The 20,540-nt window shown below is 52.1% G+C and overlaps 1 protein-coding gene and 1 long non-coding RNA gene across 2 annotated transcripts; both read right to left on the bottom strand.

The window, feature by feature from the left end:
* Positions 1-3,529: 3,529 nt before the first annotated feature.
* Positions 3,530-8,957, bottom strand: DLX4 (distal-less homeobox 4). Its single transcript, XM_084748754.1, is given in 5 exon segments — positions 3,530-3,899; positions 4,559-4,634; positions 4,636-4,738; positions 8,255-8,389; positions 8,392-8,957. Coding segments are annotated over 5 exon segments (708 nt in total). The 5' UTR covers positions 8,540-8,957; the 3' UTR covers positions 3,530-3,653.
* Positions 8,958-16,047: 7,090 nt separating this feature from the next.
* LOC311579424 lies at positions 16,048-19,389 on the bottom strand. Its single transcript, XR_014773145.1, has 3 exons — positions 19,130-19,389; positions 17,457-17,559; positions 16,048-17,313 (listed from the first exon to the last, which is right to left on the bottom strand). It is a non-coding gene; the product is annotated as an uncharacterized lncRNA (long non-coding RNA).
* Between the last annotated feature and the right edge of the window lie 1,151 nt (positions 19,390-20,540).

Raw genomic sequence — 20,540 nt, forward strand, 5'->3', positions numbered from 1 at the left:
AGCAACCCAGAAGGAAGCTGCTTTACTGTGACTGAGGCTGCAGAAAGGGCAGTGTGTCCAGGGCACAAGCTGTGGCTGCGCCCATGGAAGTGACAGCTCGTGCCCTGGACACACTGCCCTTTCTGCAGCCTCAGCTGACTTTAGGTGGGGCATGGCACTGCCCAGTTTGAAGGGGGTGCCTTGCCTGAGTCTTGCTCTCTGACAATGTTGGCTGGGATGTGCCTGGTGGATTCTCCTGCTCCTTCCTTCTTCCCTGCCTGCGGGAGGCAGGTTTATAGATGGCTACAGGGACTCACCCTCGGAGCGAGCGGTCCCCTGCTCTCACCACAGCAGCAGATGTGAATGCCATTTATAAAGTGTTTACTGTGTTGCAGGCACCATGTCAAAGAAAGCTGTTACAAGCACTTTCTCCTTTCATCAGCACGGCCATATGTCGAAGCAAGCAAATCCTATTATTTTTCCTGTCTGAGGGAATAAGAAACAAAGCTCAGAGAGGTTAAGGAACTCAGCAAGCCCGGTGGTGGCTCACGACTTTAATGCCAGCACTCAGGAGGCAGAGACAGGCAGATCTCTGAGTGTGAGGCCAGCCTGGTCTACAGAGTAAGTTCCAGGACAGCCAAGGCCATCACAGAGCCAAGCAAGTGTCCACTGCTGGGATTCTTTGGAGAACAAAGTCTCCCCTCAGCCTCCCCTTTCTTTCTTGATCCAGTGTTCCCAATGGAGCCATCCTGGGAGGAAACCACAGGGTTCCCCTTCAGTAACCCTGGTGGCTAGGGAGATGGAGGTGAGGCAACTTTCTTGTGATTCCTCCAGGCCTGTGTCACAGCCTAGAAGTCCGAGGCAATTGGACCAGCTCCCAAGTGAAAAAGAGACTCATTTCCCCCCTGGAAAGGGCACATGCGGGTAAGGGAAGAGGTGCCGCAGGCTCAGCTGGTCCCTGGCTTGGTAGAGCAATTACACTTCTGCTACTTAACTTTACAACCCATGCTGTTGTTTTAACGATGCGACTCGTGTTGGGCTGTCCAATTAATCTGCCTTTGGAGGCTTTCCGAGATGGGGCGGTAGATCTTATCTCGCTCTGTGGAAAGAGGAGTGTGTAGCCTGCATGGCAGGGAACAGCTACCCCCAGGGCTCTTGGCCTCAGAGAAGACCCAGGGGAGCCTTCTGGAGCCAGCCACCCCTAGAGCAATGGAGCTGGGGGTCCCAGGGCCAGGGGGGAGGTGTTGAAAGGGAGAAAGGGGAAGGGAAGGTCTCTTCAGTGAGCACGCTCACTCCACACTGCGGTATGACCTGGCATTTGCTGTCCACAGGGGAGTCTTCCATGTCTTTTGGGGGACTGGGTGTGATCGCCGATTTAGTGGGTCAAAGAAGGAATGCTTGCAGGCATTCCTAGGCGCTACCCCCTCCGTCCTCCTCATGACCCATGACCCCAAACTCAAGCTTCTTTCTAGCTCGAGGTTGGTTGAAAGTGCCCTACTGGGCTTTTCAGGCAGGGACTGATGCCCTCAGTTTGCCATGATTCGGAACAGGTTCAGGCAGTGGGAGGAAATTAGCCTTTGAAGCCTTTAGCCTGGAATCAGAAGCCCCTGCCCAGCCCCTGGGGCACTCTGGGCTGAATTCCCTTAATGACTGGCCCTGTCCTCAGGCTGCTCTCCCCGTGCTGATGCTGTGTGTGTGTGTGTGTGTGTGTGTTTGTGTGTGTGTGTGTGTGTGTGTGTGTGTTGGGAGCTGTGGCACAGAGGGGTCAATGGTGATCCTGCCAGGTCCTGATGCTCTGGGAGCTGGACCAGCCTTCTTACCCAGCCCTAACCCCATCAGCCCACACCGGACTACAGCCCACACAACCTCTGCCCTGCTTTCCCCTCTGCCTCTTGTCACACTGCCTCCAGTCATTTGTTCAGCCACATGTTAGGCTGAAGCACCTGTCCTGGTCACGGTGGTATCCTAGGACCTACCCAGCAGGAGATCCACAGATGTGTGTGTTAGATGGAGAATTCCAGTGCCTTCTAGTATGTTTTCCTCCACCCACCCCCCCACCCACCCTCCTTCTGTAGGCTAAAGCTATTCCACCTCCAACAGCTCACTTCTTCCAGAAGCTCAGTCTTCTCCCAAGGTGAGCCTGGACTGAAGGTAGAATGTGGTGGCTGTGAGGTGCTTGAGTTCTTCGACAGCTGTCCCTGGGGCTATCGGCTAGGGAAAACCACTCTGACAGCAGCCGGTCCCTAGATGAGCATCTTCTCATTTCAGATGAGGCTACGGGCACTGTTAGGACATTTCCAGAGCTACAAACCGCAGAGCTAGCTGATGGCAGAGGCATAACAAAAATCTCATGTTGGGCTGCAGAGATGGCTGGGTGGTTAAAGAGCACTGGATACTCTCCCAGGGGATCCACGTTCAATTCCCAGCACCCACATGGCAGTTCACAACCGTCTATAACTCCCGGTTCCAGGAGTTTCCAGTACCCTCACACAGACATGCATGCAGGGTAAAACACCAATGCATATAGTAATCAACTCAAATGATCATCAATTGAAAAAGGATTCGTGTCCATGACTTCTGGTCAAGGGGAGAATGTATCAGATGAGAGAGAAGAACGAGCAAGCAGCTCTAACCAGGATAAATCCAGGAGACAATCATGGTTGACACTCTGGAGGTTTTATATATTTTTTTAATCTCCGAAGCTTGTGGTTTGAGAGACACGACAGGAGCCTGGGAATGCTGGAGAGATTAACTGTGAATTAGAGCAGTTTCTTGGATAGAGACAACCGTGAGGAGCTGAAGCGCCAAGGCTACCTCATTATTTGGGGACAGCTATGCCTGCTCTGATCCAGAGAATCTCTGTTTGTCCCATTTCTCCTTCTGGACTTCCAAGAAAATGTGTAGGTGGACTCCTTCGGGTACCAAGGATGGAGCCGAAGTGGGCCTGGGCTCTTAAAACACACCTGCTGAATTATATGGACGATTAAGCCCATGTCTTAGCGACTCACAATGGGTAGATACAGGGGGTAGAGGGCCTTTTAAAAGAGAGAGGTGTAAACTGCACATAGGCCAACAATCTATATTTTTGTTTCGGTGCTGGGGTCTCTTACATGTTAAGGACTTACTCCACCATTGGACCACCACTGATAATTACTAGATGAAAAGTCTGGGGGACCTTACGGTGGCCGACCACAGAGGCTCTGTGTCCACTTCTGGTTTTGCTCATGGAAGGGCTGTCAGAGCCCAAAGGTGCAGGCCAGGAATATAATATTTGTTTTCTTCCTGGGTTTGGGTCCTAGGCTGTGGTGGGGGCTGGAGGGAGCAGCAAGATGGTGACAATCTAAATGTTAGCCAGCGAAGGAAGCGCGCTCTCTCTAGAGCCTTTGTCCTATTGGAGGGAGGTGTCCAGTCCACTGGGAACAGCAGCAAAGACTGAAGCCCTGATTTAGCTATCTGGCTGGAGAGCTAGGCTTCCACTCCATTCTTTTCTTCTCCTGCCTCCCCCCCCCCCGCCCCCCAACCTCCCATCCCCACCTCACCCCTCACCACCTTTAGCATCTTGTCTTCTGAGAAAATCCATCTGGAGCCAGTTTCCTCTCCTCCCAGAAGGGGAGCAGGTGCGTGGTCCTGAGCTTGACAGGAGGGCTGGAGCCTGACTGGCCCTTCCTCCAGACTCACATCATCTGAGGGAGTGCCAGCACATCTGGAGAGTGATGCTGATACGGGGCTCCAAAGCTGTTGTCGTAGCCAGCCAGCGGTAGGCAGGGTGCGGCCTTGGGTAGATCCCAGATGAATGGAAGGATTGAGGAGCAGGGAGACAAGGAGGGGAGGATCTTCCGGGGAGAAATCCCCTTCCCCGAGGAGCCCTGTTCCAGGAGCTTCTGGTATTTGGAGCGTTTGTTCTGAAACCAGATTTTTACCTTTGGGAGGAAACGAGGGGGAGGGGGACACAGATTGAGAAAGGGTGTGAGAAAGGGAAAGGGACCTAGTTAGAGGAAGAGAATCCTGGGAACTTTAGTTCCAGCCACCCAGTTTTGAAGTCCCTCAGTCTCCATTTCCGGTCTGGGTGCCCTGTTCTTGAACCCAACTGTCCTCTAATATATGCCCTTGCTGCAGACCAGCTATGGGCACTCCTTAGCAAACTGTACCAGCAGAATCAGGGAACTCCTGTGTTCTCACAGGAAGCAGGGACCAAGCCAGGCCTGGTGGTGCTGCCTCTGCCTTTGATCCCAGGCCTTGGGAAGCAGAGGAAGAAGGAGCTCCGTGAGTTCAAGGCCAGCCTGGTCTACAAAGTGAGTCCAGGACAGTCAGGGCTGTCTAAAAAAAACAAAACAAAACAAAAACCAAAAACCAAAAAACCAAAAAGAAAGAGAAGGAGGGAGGGAGGGAGGGAGGGAGGGAGGGAGGGAGGGAGGGAGAGAGAGAGAGAGAGAGAGAGAGAGAGAGAGAAAAGAAGAGAGGGAGGAAAGAAGGAAGAGAGGGAGGTAGGGAAGAGAGGGAGGGAGGGAGGGAGGGAGGGAGGGAGGGAGGGACAGACTAGGATGCTTTTTGCACTCCGCAGGAATGGAACTGGCCCTACCTGAGTTTGGGTGAGTCCAAGCTGCGCTGCCAGCTGAGCTCTCTCAGGCTGGGCCAGGTACTGCGCGTGCTGGAACCAGGTGTTGCAGCTGCAGGCTGGAGTAGATGGTTCTAGGCTTCCGCAGCTTCCTGGTCAGGGGCGGCTGGGAGGGCTCCAGAGACAGCACTGGGTTCCCTGATTCTGGGAGGCAGGAGAACATGGTGTTAGGTTCACAAGCATGTGGAGTGACCGGGTTAAGTCAGGCATTTGCATAGGCTCATTGCACCCTGTACTCTGGGGAATCAGCAAAAAAAAACGACACAACTTCCGCCTTCAACCTGGGTCTCAGTGTGTGTGTGTGTGTGTGTGTGTGTGTGTGTGTGTGTGTGTGTGTGTGTGTAGGGGGTTGGGGTGGAGCCCTACCTATCTCTCTGCCATTTTAGCTCTAAGTACACCCGCAACAGGTGATACAAGCTGCAGTTCTTCTGTTCAAGCTTACACAATGGAACCTAGGACCAGAAAATTCTAAGGACCAAGCTAGGGTACCCTGACTCCTGCAGTAGGAGGTCCGTGGATAATACCTACTTAGAATACAGAGGGCAAAAGGCTTACTGAGGGCTGAACTAAGGTCTGGAGATGAGCAGCGCAGTGAATCCGAGACTCAAAGAACCTAAAAGTAGTATTCAAAGCTCAGAAAGGTAATGTTGCCCTGATGGCAATCTCTGGCTTCCGAAAGGGGTCTGTAAAAGTCAGCCTTGAATGCTTAAATATCAAGACTGGGGAAAAAAACGAGCCCTAGTACACTCTGTAGTAAAACTGACCATCCTCTTCCCGTCGGCCTGCCCCGCTGTCTCAGGGGAGGCTTTTCCGGGCGAACCCTGAAGCCAGATTGTTGTGTGGTGGTCGTTTTCCTCTGGGCGGCAAGCACAGAGCAGTTCTCTCATGGCAAGGAAAGTGACTCGGGTCCAGAGCGCAGCGATCCGCCCCCCCCCCCCCCATACAGGTCGTTATCAGCAGCGCTGCGGGGTTTGGGGGGGTTGCTGTGGCCTAAGATCTGGTGCATTGGTACATCTCCCTCTTTCACTCCCACTGCCGGTCTGGTTCTCCAGGAATAGGCTGCGGGTTGTGATGCTCCGGATCAGACCCTTGGGTCTCCATTCCTGAAGCCTGGGCCCCAAGCTGGGCCACACTCTATAGGATACTGAGGCTGTCCTAGAAGGTAAGAAGTGAGTGGGTAGAGGCAGAATGCTCGGCCAGTATGACAAAATGATCTGGCGACAGATTCCGTGGGTCTACTTATGAAGACCCCAGAGAAGAGCTGGTAGAATGTTTCCCCCACCCCCACCCCCTGGCAGCTGGCGCAGGTTCTGTCCTTTCGCTTCCCATCCATCCCTAGCTGAGTTCACCGAACACGGGTCAGGGTCCCCTCCCTAGGACCGCAGTCACCACAGCCTTCACCTCCCCCGCACCCCTCACCAGTGGCCTTGGGGGTTGGAGGCTCTCAGATCTTGCCCCTTCGACCCCAGCCTCAGCCAATTCCCAGAAAAAACACTGTGTTTCCGCCCCCGTCCTCCCTCCGCCCCCCCCCCGGCAGCCTGTCCCTCCTTTCTTGCTTCATCCCACTGCTGGCCCGTCCAGGGGCTGGCAGCCAAGCGACCACCCGCGCCTCCTTGGACTACACGGACCGCGCAGTTCTGGTGGCGATGTTCAGAGAGCGAAGGAAGGCAGGCTGGACTGCTGAACTCACAAGTGATCACCTTCCAGGTGCCTTTAGGAACTAGTACACTAGTTGTGGCAAGTCACAACTGGATCACCCCCACCCCCACCCTCGTCGCAATAACGGGTCCCCAGGGCCTCACTGGAGGCACGGCCGCTGCCGCACCCGTAGCCTCAATAGGGTTTGAGCCAAGCGCCTCCCAGGGACAGAGGTGCAAACGTAGTGTGGGTGAAGGACACCCCAAGCACTCTCTCATATTCCAATTGTTAATTCAGGAATGAGTGGTCCGCACAGTTCAAAAAAAAAAAAAAGCTAAGGTCTATTTAAAGACATATTTGCTTGTGACCATGAGTGGCTGTGGGGTTTTTTTTTTTCTTCCCCCGTTGGAACCGGGTAAAGCATGTAATAGAATTCTTCACTCCGTTGTTCCTCCAAGCTAGGGAGGGCAGAATATAGAAGACAAATCCGGTGACTCCACCTTATTGTCAGAATAGTTGTCCCAAGTGCAAGATCAGGTTCTTCTGCCCCATTCTCAAAATGCACACTGTCCCCACGTGCACACATCCCATAAATAGCAGGGTGCCCAGGCTGTCCTCAAATTCAGGACCCTCCTGCTCTATTTCCCCAGTGTATATTAATTAACATATCTAAAAAGAAGAGTCCAAGAGGTTCGTTTGTAGATCTGTATATAAAACTCTGCCCTCCCCCCCACACCGTCCCTCCTCTAACCAGACCCAGCAACCCAAAAGACTCACCCCCATTCTGCCACAGAAAGCTGTTAATTTCCTGGAGGGGGGTCCTGAGAAATCCCCCCCCCCCCGAGTCATTTTTGCTGGCTCCGTTCCTCAAGAAAGTGAATTTGCTCAGGGCCAGGGGCCTGGAAAAGTTGTGCCCTAGATCTAGAAGCATCCTTTCCTCCTGCCTCAGTTTCTCCAACCACAAAACAAGGAATTTGAGCCCCCATTCTAGAGTGACTCCCTGTTCTGGGGGGGGGGTTCATGAATTTATGTCCGATGACCAGGGGTAAGGAGAGAAATATCTTGGTTTGGGGATGACCACAATGAAGTCGCATGGTAGATGTGCCTCTTTGGGGGACCATGCCAAGGACAACTAGAGAGATGAGATGTGCCCGAGGAGTCAATGGGTCTATGGCTAGCTTCCTTGCACTGCCAGCCAAGGGCTGTCAGTTCAGCAATGAAGGTCAGTGCTAGGAAGGCCAGCTAGTCTCTTGCCTTCACCACCGCCTCCTAGAGAGCACTTTTCTCTGGAGCTCAGATTTGAAGCAGGCAACAGCAACTGGGTTTATTTAATCTATCCCAAAATTAGGGGGAAGACAGTTAGGGATGGCTTAGGTGGAAGGCTGAGGTGGCCAGAGAAAGACCTGGAGACTGGCAGAGCAGCCTGTAACTCCATTCTTGGAGCAATAGTTGGTGGGGTTCTACACCCAGATTCTGCAGGGGCCACTACCTGACAGAGACAGACACCTCTAGGAAAAAGGAGGCGGGGCCCAGAAAAGGAGAAGGCGCTCGGCTTAGCTGTCTACACGCCTCAGGTTGGGAATTGGTTTCTGTTTCGTAGGGTTCGGCTTGCATACTGGTTTCTGAGACAAGTGGAGAGGCGTGATGTGAGGGAAAGAAAGGGTGAGGAAAATCGCGGGGAAGGGGCTAGATCTCCGCCCCTCCCCCTGGACTGGGGCCGGTTTCCGTTGCACCTAGGTACACACACACAATTCCACTGCCCCAGGGGGTGGGGTGAGGAGCCCTCCCGCCTAGCTTTACAAAACTGCAAATCGAAACCAGGTCGGATTTTTAAAAGGAGACCTAGATGGACTTGCCTCCGTTTCCCCCCACCCCCATCTGTTCGCCCTCCCCCCTACCCCAGATTCCGTGGAATCCGAGTACCATTTGGATCCCGCTAGCTGTCTGCAAGCAGAAGAGATCAAAATGTAAGAAAACACAACCCAGACCCCAGAGGTGAGAAGAGCCGCCACGGCCACTTACCTGCTTCGAGGTTCTGCGGGTGTTCAGCTGGCTGGTGGAAGGGCTGAAGTGGCGCCGCTGAGAGTTGCTGATTGGACAGGTAGGAGTCTCCTGGGGTTGCTGGCCCTGGGTAAGAATAGGACAGAAGGTGGCCATTCGCTGGGAGTGGGACAAATCCAGGGAAGCTGCGGTTCCGGGCGATAGGCTAAGCGGGTAAGCAGCCACCACCGATGGGGCGGGGGCAAGGTCCGGGAAGACAACTTTAGAGGCGCCACGGCCAGGAAGGGGACAGGGTAAAGAGTTCATTGCGGCCGGTGCCCGGCCACAGGGCCTAGGTCATGACCAGGCAAGATGTCTACTTTCTCTATGCCAACTCCTTTCAAAGACTCTAGCCCCAGCAAACAAGCCTCACACTTAAGATCCCAGTGAAAATGTCTCTCTGGGCCTCTTCAGGAGGAGAGCTTGCACCCGGAAAAGGGGCTTTGGGGTGTCCATGGCTTTTCCCCTACCCCCCTAAGTTCTGGGCCCCCATCTTTTCCTTTGGGTCGGTCTCTGGGACCCCACGGGGCCCCCGCCCACTTAAACACCCCGGATTGGTTATTGCACGAGACCTCAGGGAGGCTCAGACCTGTGCCCGCCTCCCTAGGTTAGCTCCTGGGGGTGGGGGTGGGGGATGGGAGGGGTTCCGTGCGGGAGCTAGGGGGACCCATAGAGTAAGGAAATGGAAGTAACAATGGCCAAAGTGCTAGGAAATCGGGCCTGGGATGGCTAGGGGGCGAGGGGAGCTGTGCGGTGACTAGAAATGTTGTGGGGACTCAGAACCTGTGTTCGAGCTCTGAGCTCAGAGCAAGGCCCCACGCTGCCACGGCTTTGCGAGGGAGTGCAAAGCAGATCACCAGCTGCTTATTCAGCGCGTCGGAATGCCTAGCTGCCGAGCGATGGCAGTTTGTTGATAAACAGACGCTGGGACCTGGAGGGTGCCGCCTGGCGCCCAGCCTGTCCCGCACGCGCGTGGCGCACACGCCCCCGCCGGGCGCCCAGAGACTGGCACACTGCTGCTGCGGCGACGGGCATCTCACCACCCCCAATACAGGCTTCCGCTTCCGGCAGGGGCCCCGGTTTGGTTGCAACATCGTATAGCTCCTGCAGGCCCTTGAGACTGCTGGAGGAGGGAATCTGCTGTCTGGGATTTGCCTGTTCTGCGCCCCGCCTTTCCTGGCACCCTGCTCAAAATGTAGCCTCGCATGAACTGGGACAAAATTTGGGAGTGGAGATGAGTCTAGTTTGACGGTTCCTGGGAAGACACAGAAAATATGGCTAGCTCCTTTGTACTTCCAGGCTCTGCCTTTAAACAGTACTACTCAAGGCCTTGATGAACATGTATTTATGTGTGCAAGCATCTGATGTCACATGTGCAAAAATACACAGGGACTTCACTGTGTGTGTATATATAATATATATATTATATACACACACATATATATACATACACACACATATATTCATATGCCAATGTCCCTTTATGAAAAGAAGCTTGTTTATGAACTTGCAAACACGAGCAACTCTTTGAAGAAAAGCACAATATTAAGACTGATGAGGTGGCTCAGCAGATAAAGGCACCTGCCATCAAACCCTACAATCTGAGTTGGATACTCAGAACCCATAGAATGGGAGGAAAGAACAGACTCCCAAGAGCTATCCCCTAGACCTCCACACGTGGGCTTTGTTATGCAAGGACCCAAACACATGCATAAAATACAAAAACAAATAAATGCGATTTTTAAAAAATTTAAAAACCACTGTGCTTACCTTCAACATAAGCCCACATATTACAAGCCAGATCATTGATGTTCATTCTCAAAAATAAGGCTAATCAAGCCTATGAGCACATATATATATACACGTTCATGGCCTATCCTATGGGAGATACCTTTCCCTACACATCTAAGCTGCTTCACATAATGAGAAAGACAGTTCTTTTGTTTGGTTTGGTTTGGTTTTCGGAGGCAGGGTTTCTCTGTGTAGCTCTGGCTATCCTGAACCCACTCTGTAGACCAGGCTGGCCTCAAACTTAGAGATTCACAGGCCTCTGTCTGTGTTGGGATTAAAAGCAAAGGCATACACCATCACTGCCCAGATCTATCCCCTAGCCCACAAGTCCTCACAGATTAAAAAAAAAAACCTCACATACTTGATCCTTCTGTTACACAAGCTTGCACACACACACACACACACACACACACACACACACACACACACCAGGGCTCAGCAATCTTGGGGTTCTGGGTAGATGAACTATTAGAAAAAAAGACAAGACTGGAAGAGTAGATGAAAGGACTAGGCTGGGGGCAGAAGTAATGGCTGCTTCTTCCAGAACATCCTGGTTCAATTCTTAACATATACATGGCAATTCACAAGTATATGCAATTCCAGTTCCAGAGGATCTGATACCCTCTTCTGGCCTCTCTGGTCACCAAGCATGTGCATGGTGCACAGACAGAGCACCCATTCACCTAAAATAAAAACAAATCAACAGATAAATAAAAAGAGAAAGTTTCAGGAACTATATCGGGACTGTTGGAACTCATGGACAGATGAGAAATAATCTACTTTTATCCTACCCCCAATTGGACAGAAAATAGTTTTTTTCCATAGAGGTCTCTACCTAGAGTTCTGGTGTGGGGGCTTTATAGGAGACCCTCTTGGGCTGGTTGGTTGGAGAAGTTGTGCAAGTTTGCTTGGTAGGAAAATGTTACGTTCATAGGAAACCACCTTTTCCCCCAGGCTCCAGCCACACCTCTCTTCTTAGAATGGGGGCTATGAACTTCTGTGGCTATTGCTTCCCAAGCCTTCCTCTCTTGAGCACCGTCCTGCTCTCTGGGTGGCCCTTGATGTCTTGGTACTAGACCAGGCTGGCCTGGAACTGAACACAGAGATCTACCTGCCTCTGCTTACCGAGTGCTTGGACTAAGGGACTGCACCACCACACTGCCCAGCCATCATGTCCTTCAGGAGGAAGGCTGCCGCGGTGGTATTTCCGGGGATTGCCTCTTTGGTTGCATAGATCAAAGAAGTGGAATGCCCTTTGAGGTGGGAGCTGGCTGTGGGGGGGGCAGGTTCCATAAGAGGGTGTTTATAGATGATGGAGGGCACCCCCAGGGTCAGCTACTCAGAATCCTTTCTGTGCTGGACCTGTGCTAGAGGAAGGGCTGACGTAGGTGCTGGAGCAGGCGTTTCCAGGTATGGCTTTGGGATCACCTCCAAAACAAGGTCCCTAGTGAATGCCCCCTCCCCAGCTTTCCTATGTGCTTAAGTAGTGGATCCATACTTGTGCAGCAACCCTAGGAAAGTCATAAGCTCTGTGCATCCTCACACAAAAAAAACCCTGCTAAGAAGACAGTGACTGTCTCTCTCCCTCCGCCATCACCAGCCTCATTCTACCTTCGGAAGTGCGGGGAACCCAAGCCCTTGCTGGGAAGCCTGGCCGCCTTCTTGGATACCTCCCCAAACGCTCCTCTCAACCTTAAGAAAAGCAGAAATGATGGGTGTGAGCTGGAGAGGGCGGAGCTTGGTGAGAACGGAGTGAGGGAGGGTCTGGGTTCCCACCCCAGCTCAGCCTCCACGCAGCTGGCTTAGTCAGCCACTTCCTACTGGCAAGCACAGGGAGAGCGTGGAGCTGGACTGAGGTTCCAAGCCTCGGTTGTTTGCTCTATGGTGGGTCCCAAGAACCCAAGAATATAAAGCTAAGAAGGAGAAAAGGAGCAGAGAAGGAAAGGAGGAAGGAAGTAGGAAGGAAGGACAAGTGAACCCTTTTCTATTACTACGGATAGCCCCCCGCAGCTCACAAAAGTAGGAACTGAGGGGTCTGCTTTGAAGAGAGAGCCCGGTGCTAAGGAAGCTAGTGTGTGATGTAGGGGGCATGGGTAGAAGGGAGGCGGGGAAGTTAAAGCAACCTGATTCCATTGATGCTTAGTACATGTGCTTAGGACACAAGTAGCTTTGGGCATCCTGCATCTCACTATGTTGACCAGGCTGTGGGTGAATCTACAAAGAGCCGCCTTCCTCCTATTCTCAAATGCTGAGATTAAAAAAGGCTTGCGCCTCCGTTACACCGGCTCGGCTTGGGCTTGGGTCTTACTAGATGAAGGGTGTGCGGGCTGAAGGCTATATTCCTTGCTTGATGCTACTTTCGGGTCCTCCTGTAGCCAAATCACCATCCGAAGCAGTGAGTTTTAGCCGTTCACAGCCAACGCTGGCTCAAACAAATGCGAATCCTGCAGCACATTCGCGGGGCTCAGTACAGTGTGAGGGTGGCTTGTGCTGCCCGAGTCAGGCGTGGAGTTCTGAAACCACAAGTCCACTTTGCACTTGAACCCCTCTGCTCAGGGAAATAACGGTGCTCACTTCCCACCAGATTTCAGCGGGCTGGGTGGTCGTTTTGTTTTTACACACACCCTTTCTCCTCCTCCCGTGGTAGTGAAACCTTCATTTTCACATTTGTTCTCAGCAAGCTTTAAAGTTCTATTTGGAGGGGCCTTTGTAATTCGCTTTGGGGAAACTGAATAATTCAGTCTTGCAGAAACCTCCTTCCAACCCACCTCTGCACTGCTGTGAGTCCTGTGTTCCCGGAGGCCTGGAAAAGGAGCTGCCTGTGGAAGCCAGCGGCCCTCATCCCATTTTTGTGTGAGAGTGGGAGCCGCGGGAGAGTAGGGAGCCGCGGGCTCTCTTTTCTGCTGTTTTGTTTTTGTTTTTGTCTTTCAGACAGGGTTTCTCTGTGTAGCCTTGGCTGTCCTGGACTCACTTTGTAGACCAGGCTGGCCTCGAACTCACAGAGATCCCCCCACCCACTCTGCCACCCAGAATGCTGGGATTTACAGGCGTGTGACCCGGTGTTGTGCTCAGCAGCTTCTCCTTTCCTCTTTCCGATGGAGGCTTTGGTGAGCTCTGGTGCTGGAGTAGCGGCTGAAGTCTTCTGCAGTCCCGGCTGGGGCTTTCCTTTGCCTTCACTTCCACTTTCAACCCCAAGAGCTTTTTCTGCGTATCATTTTCCAAATAATCCTGCAGATGCTGTCCGTAGATCAGGAGGGGAGAAGTCTTGGGGTCAGCGCTACTCTCTCCAAGCACCACTTGACGTGGGGCTCCCAGGAGAGCCTTCTCCCACCCGGCACAGGATCTTAGCGACTACCCCACTCCATCCCCCCCAGCCCCACCCGCATTCCCTGTTTTCTTTGTTTAACTTCCTAGACCTCTACCGGGCATTTTAAATACACAAGTGCATGAAAGCCACCAATGCTAAATGCTTAACTATGAAAATTTCTTTGACCAGGACGTTGTCTCCAAAGTCTCCAAAAGAAAACGGTTGCTCAAAATCGGGGAGAGTTGGAAGAAACACTTTCTTCCAACCGCTTGGGGAGGAAGCCATTAGGTTCGGAGCCTCGCCCTGCCCGCCGAGGAGCGCGCGGGGGACAGGTCAGACCTGGGTGGGTGGCGCAGGGTTTCTAGGCAGAGTGTCCCACATCGCTCACCAGCGGATGGTGACTTGACAGGGAGCTGGGTGAGCAGAGGACAGCCCGGGGAGCATGCGCCAGAAGCCTTCAAAAACTTCGCAAGCTTTCTGGAAGGCCAACCCTCCTGCAACGAATTCACCCAGAACGGAGGTGTCTTGACTAGCTCTGCAACTTTCCTCAGACTCCCCTCATCGCTCAGAAATTCAGACTTGGCGCTCTCTTCTTCCCCTGCCAGCCTTCGGTGAAAGCCGGAAGGGGACATAGAGATAGAAAAAGTCTGTGGTGGGCAATGGATAAGGAAGCCAGTGTGTATGCAGGGGTACCCACCGTAAAGAACAGAACCCACAGATCCCAACCTGCACACGCCTATAGGCACCCCCTTCCCCCCCCCCCCCAGCCATTCTACTGGCGCCAAGCACACCGTCATTTAAACACACAACACAGGGCTCACTCTGCCTCCTAGAACCCTGAGAGTAAGCGAAGTGTATCTCTACAGTGGAGGTCAGGTTCCTTGTAGGTCTGCACTTTATTTATTTATTTATTTATTTATTTATTTAAAAGGAGGTAGGGTATTGGCCATCCGAGGATGCCAATTTGGACTGCAGAGTCTAAATTGGTACTATTGGCCTCACCTCCTTAGCTCTAGAAAGGTGGGGGAATATTGCTTTGGGGAACCGACTTCCGATGGCCCAGGGAACCCTGTAAAATCGGTCCTCACTTTCAAACTGAGACAAACAGTCACGTCTGCAATACAACACACAACCTGGGCAGCAACAAACAAAATCCCCCAAGGCTTTCCCTCTGTTTACACACCAGAGAGGGTGAACAAAGGGAAGGTTGGAGGCAGTTCAGCATAACCATCTCCCTCTCTTTCACCCCCAGCCCAGCTGCAAGGGGGAAGGCTGGCCAGGAGGAGGGCCCCAGTGGTGGCTGGTGGAAAGAACTGTCTCTCCTGCATCCACCCCGGGACCCCTCCACCTTGCGCTCTTCAGTTCCCACTGGAAGATGATCAACCAGTCAGTCTGGACTTCTTCAGCTGCTGCTGAGAGGGGCTGGAGGAGGAGGTAGTGAAAGGGAAAAGAGCCGGGCCAGAGAAGGCTGTGGTGTAGGGTCGGGACTGTGTCAAGGCTCAGTGGCCTCCTTGGGAAAGCGAGGACACTGAAAATGCCCTGTCAACATTTGCAACCGCTTAGGCCAACTGGGCTGGACTGCTCTTCCACCCTCTGAGCTCCCTCCCCTCCCTCCTTCTCTCTCCCCCCTCTTCTCTTCTCTCTCTCTCTCTCTCTCTCTCTCTCTCTCTCTCTCTCTCTCTCTCTCTGTGTGTGTGTGTGTGTGTGTGACAACTGGCCATTAGCTCTCTGCAGCTCAAGTTCTAAATGGCATGTACCTCAGAATTAGTGGGGCCTTTGCTGCTTCCCACACATAGAGGGCTGGAGGGCCAGGTCCTGGTCCTCCGGAGGATGTCTGCTGCACTGAAGGATCCAGATGAAGGCCTGGTATCTAGAGACAGTACTAAAGGCCTAGAGGATGCTGTCCCAGGGCCTTAGAGGTAGGAGGGGGCACTATGGGGATTTGAATCCTGTGTTTTGAATAACAGTAATGATTATACCATCATATGTTGTCTGCATGCCAAGCACTATGCTGAGGACTTTAAAGCCTCTCTCTGTCTAATTATTACAATATTTCTATATAAGATACAGTCGGTATCCACTACAGACCTGTACGTTATCCTTTTACAAATGAGGACACTGGGGTACAAAAGTGTCAAATGCCCTTTCCAAAAGCTGAGATTAGAACCCCCCTAGCTAGAGGACTGGAGAGATGGCTCAGCGGTTAAGAGCACTGCCTGGTCTTCCAAAGGACCCGGGTTCAATTCCCAGCACCTACATGGCAGCTCACAACTGTCTGTGACTCCCTCACATATAAATTAAAATTAAATAAAATATTTAAAAAAAAAAAAAAAAGAACCCCCAGCTAGCTGGCTACCATAACTGCCAGGGGACTATTTTCCTGGAGCAGTACCATGCAGCAAAGAGAGAGGAAGGCCTGAGAGGGACGTAGAGACCCCTGGAGAACAATGTCCTTTATGAAGGCAATAAGAAAAGAAATACTGTTAATAATGACTAGTTACCATGTGCTACACAACCCTGTTAGGGAGTCTTATTCTTTTTTTTTTTTTTTTTAACTCACTTTACATGCTGGTCTTGACCCCATCCATCCTCACCTCCTAGTCCCACCCTCCCTCCTTCCTCTCCCAAATCTCCCTCCTCTATTCCTCAGAAGAGAGGAGCCCCCCCTTTTCTTCCACCCAGGCTCATCAAAGTCATATCAGGACTGAGTGTGTCTGTCGTCTGCCTGGCAAGGCAGTACTGCCAGGGGGAAGTGACTGAAAAGCTGGCAAGAGACTCCAAGTCAGAGAGAGCCCCACCAGCTCAGGCTCTCAGATCAGCAATTAATAAATGGGACTTCAGAACAGACGGATCACTGTGAGTTCGAGGTCAGCCTGGTCTACAAAGTGAGCCCAGGAAGGCCAAGATAACACAGAGAAACCCTGTCTCGGAAAAACTAAAATAAATGGGACTTCTTGAAACGGAAAAGCTTCTGGGAGGCCAAGGACATTGTCAACAGAACGAAACAGCAGCCTACAGACTGGAAAAAGATCTTCACCAACCCTACATCAGACAAAGGGCTAATATTCCCCCCCCCCAAAAAAATGTAAAGAACTCAAAACATTAAACACCAACAAACAAAATAAGCCAATTAAAAATGGGGTACAGAGCTAAACAGAGAATTCTCAACAGAGGAGAATCCAAATGGCTGAGGAACACTTAAAAAAGAGATGCTTATTATCCTTAGTCATCAGGGAAATGCAAGTCAAAACGACTCCGAGATTCCACCATACACCCATCAGGATGGCTAAGATCAAAAACCTCAAGTGACAACGCAGGCTGGCTGGCGAGGAGGATGTGGAGAGAGGGGCGCACTCCTCCACTGCTGGGAGTCTTATCCTTATCCTCGGTTCACAGGTAAAGACAGAGGCACCGAAGAGACACATGCAGGGCCTGTGTTCACCTGGCTGCAGGGTAAGAGAGTAGTGGAAGCTAAGGAAGCTGTGTACTGCGAAGGGGTTCAAATCTTCTGCCAAGACCTTTGGGTGATGGGAAAGTGGGAGCCAGATGGAAGCAGAGGGGCTTCCCAGGGCTACCCTGATGGAGTGGGGGAGGGGAGTCAGGTGGCAGAGAACTGAGGAAGAGGCACCTGCAGTGCAGTGAGTGAGGAGGGAATTCCCTAGGCAGCTGGAGGAAGGAAGCCAAGAGAAAGGTAGCGTAAAGAGAACCCTCAAGTGGACTTGGTGAATGTAACAGGAAAGTGTAGGAGCCAGAGTGACTGAAGTTCCTGGCCTGGGCAACTAGAGGAGCCCAGGGGAAAAGCCATGTGTTTGGGCCAGAGGTTTGAAAGCCTTTGATGGGTCCCTGAAGTGTGAACCAAGATTCTCGGTTGATGCTCCATCAGGCAGGCAGCCATGAGGACTTGGATCCTGCCGAACTTTCTGCACAGGTGTCTCTCCTAGCCCTGCCAATGTAAGCAGGTGAAACTTAACATACATGCAGATATATGCAAATGAGCAACCCAGCCCGGGGGCCCTGAGCCAGAGAGGCTAGCCCTCCTCCCCCACCTCCAGGGACCCAGAAAGGGCTGCTCCAGTCCTGACTCACTCGCTGACATGCCGCCTGGAATGCCACCTCCCCGGCCTGGCTTCCTCCAACTTGGTAAACTCGCTCCTGGAATCACTCTGAAGCTCAGGCTTGAAGCTCCAAGCTGGAATGGGGTTAAGGAAGGCGGCACTTAATTCTGACTTTCCAAGTCAGAGCAGACTAACGACTTGTTCGGAGTCCCTTCTGCCAAATCAAGCGGTTGGGGTGGGAGACAGATCCTGAGTGTTTGGAAGTATGCAGTGTGGGCCAGCAACATGGCTCAGGCCCCACAAAGGGAGAAGGAGAGAACTACAGGATGCCTCAATCAAGAAGTTATTCTCTATCCTCCGTATGTGTCACATGACTTGTGCCCCACACCTCAAAAAAGCAATAAAGTAAACATTAAGACGTTTGCAATGTACACACTAATTCCTAAAGCCTCTGACACCGGAGGGGGGGGGGCTCTGTAACGACTTGGACTTGTAAAGTACATGGTTTACTGGCTCCATTTTACAGATGAAGACACTGAGGCCCATGTTGAAATTTCTTGTCAGGGAAAACCTGACTTGCGTTCACAGAGCTGGCTTTCCAGAGCAGGCAAGCAGGCCCTTCTGACTCAGTGGCCCCACTCTGTGGTTTGTGCTGGTCTGAGAGGAGGGGGGAGGAAATTCTGGAGTCTGGGGCTCAGATTTTCCCAGACAATCATGGAAAAGAAGCTGTGTTTCTTTTGGTTTGTATATTTAAATTTTTTTCCCGTTTATTTATATTTGTGTTGCGCTGGGGGTGGAGCCTGGGGCCTTGAGCAAGCTAAGCAGATGCTCTGCCCGCGAACAGGGGTGTCGGGGTGTGGGGGTTTGGGGGGGAGATGATGATGACAACGGCAGACGGCACCTTTGACTCTCTTGGTCCCTGTGCGCTTGAGGGAGTAAGTTATTGCCTTGGAAAAGAGGCCATACCCTCTGGGTTGAACTATGCAGGCTGCTCTGGGCCTAGCTTGCTTTCTCTTCCCTCCTCCCCTCCCTTCATCCCCTCTCTCTTTCTAGATACAAGGTCTCGCTAATATAGCCCAGGCTAGCCTGGAACTCTCAGTTTCCCCGGTACTGAGATTATCTTCCCATCACACCAGGGAGTGCTCTCTTTTTATGACCCAGCTAAGTAAGCATCTACACAGCACGTATGGAAGATTGGTATAGATTCCACACAGTGAATTCAGTCACATGCTGTGTGCATCTGCAGGGTGTGTGTGTGTGTGTGTGTTTGTGTGTGTGTGTGTGTGTGTGTGTGTGTGTGTGCACGCGCGCGCGTTAAAACTGTGAGGAAATTAGTGAATTTAAAACACAGGACACAGCTGGGCGTGGTGGCACACTCCTGTAATCATAGCACTCTGGGAGGTAGAGGCAGGTGGATCTCTGTGAGTTCGAGGCCAGCCTGGTCTACAAAGCGAGTTCAGGACAGCCATGGCTACACACAGAAACCCTGTCTTGAAAAAAAAACAAACAACCTCCCCCCCCAAAAGCAAACTAAACCAAACCAAACAAGACACAAAAGAAGAAATACTTATAAACTAAGTACTTGGGCCAAGAATCGGAACTCCCCAGCATCCCTTGAGGGACCCTCCTGGATCTTGACCCTCCCTCCTCAGACAATAGCTTGTGCATTCCATAACTCCCGTGCTTTTCCTTCGGTTTACTTACCTCTGTCTGCTTCTCCTCCTGTCTTGGCTGGTGACCTGCCGTGAATGGAACCACACTGGCTCTTGTTTTGAGACAGGGTTTCACTATGCAGCCCAGGCTGGCCTCAGACTCATGGCCTTCCTGCCTCAGTCTCCCAAGAGCTGGGATTACAGACCTGACCTCCAGTTTCTTGCTTCCCTTTCTGGATACTTGTATCCCACACATCCTCTCCGAGAGTCCCCTCCCGCAGGCCTGTATCACCTCCCGCAGGACTGCGCCACTCTCTTGGCTCTCCCTAGAACTGTGCATCTTCCCTCCCAGTCACATGCTCTTGGTGGGGTTTTCTCTACCAAGACGTGGACAGAGAGTCCTGCAAGGTGTGACCCGTGGCACATAGCACAGGGTTGACACGTGCTAAGTGACCTGTGAACACAGCTCGATAAATGAGTAGAAACGAGTGATAGGGGTTATGCCTCTGTCTCTCTAATCAGAAATCCCAGTGGCAGGGGGGGAGTCCCATGGAGGCTACAGGGTGACACTCAAGAGACAAGCTTCTGCCAAAGGTCTCTGCTGCCTCCTTCCCTTCCTGCTGCTTTTCCTTGGAGAGGCTGTCAGCTTGGATCCTGGCCTTTCCCCCAGTGCAACCAGGTGGAGCACACCAGCTTGGAGACCCGGTCAGTCTGAATTCTAATCCTGCCTCCACCCTGCAGTGACTTGGACAAGTAAAACTTTACTCGTGTCTCAGTTTCCTCATCTATGAAATGACACAATAACAAAGCCGGCCTCAAAGGACTGTGAGGATACGGTAAGGTTACCAGGTAACTGCATGCAGTCTGGGATTCACACAGTGGAGCTCCCTCCTCAGCTCACGCACTGAACCTGCCTGGTGCCAGACCTAACCTGATTTATTTTTTATTTATTTTTTTTTTATTATTTTTTTTTTTGGTATTCTGGGTGTGGTAGCACATGCCTGTCACATAGGAGACTGAAGCAGGAGGAGCAAAGGTTCAAGGCTGGGGGTTGAAGATGACTCAGTGGCTAAGAGTACTTGTTCTGAAAAAAGCAAGAGGACTCGAGTTCAAATCCCCTGCACCTATGAAAAAGCTGCATCTGCCACTAATGCCAGGGTTAGGGGTTGGAGATGGACAGGTCTCAGGAACTCTCAGTGGTCAGCCAGCCTATCTGAAATGGCAAGATTCAGGCTCAGTATGGAACATTTGTGGGCATCAATGGTGGGGCACACCTTTCATCTCAGTGCTCAGGAGGCAGAGGCAGGTAGGTCTCTGAGTTTGAGGCCAACCTGGCCTAAAGAGTTCCAGGACAGCCTGGGCTACACAGAGAAACCCTGTCTCAATGCCCTCCCCCACCGTAAGGTAGAGATTGATAGTGGACACCTAATATACTCCCCTAGCCTCAGCATGAGTGTGCATAG

Source organism: Acomys minous, assembly GCF_964271855.1.
Source record: "Acomys minous genome assembly, chromosome: 12".
In the NCBI taxonomy this organism is placed as follows: Eukaryota; Metazoa; Chordata; class Mammalia; order Rodentia; family Muridae; genus Acomys; species Acomys minous.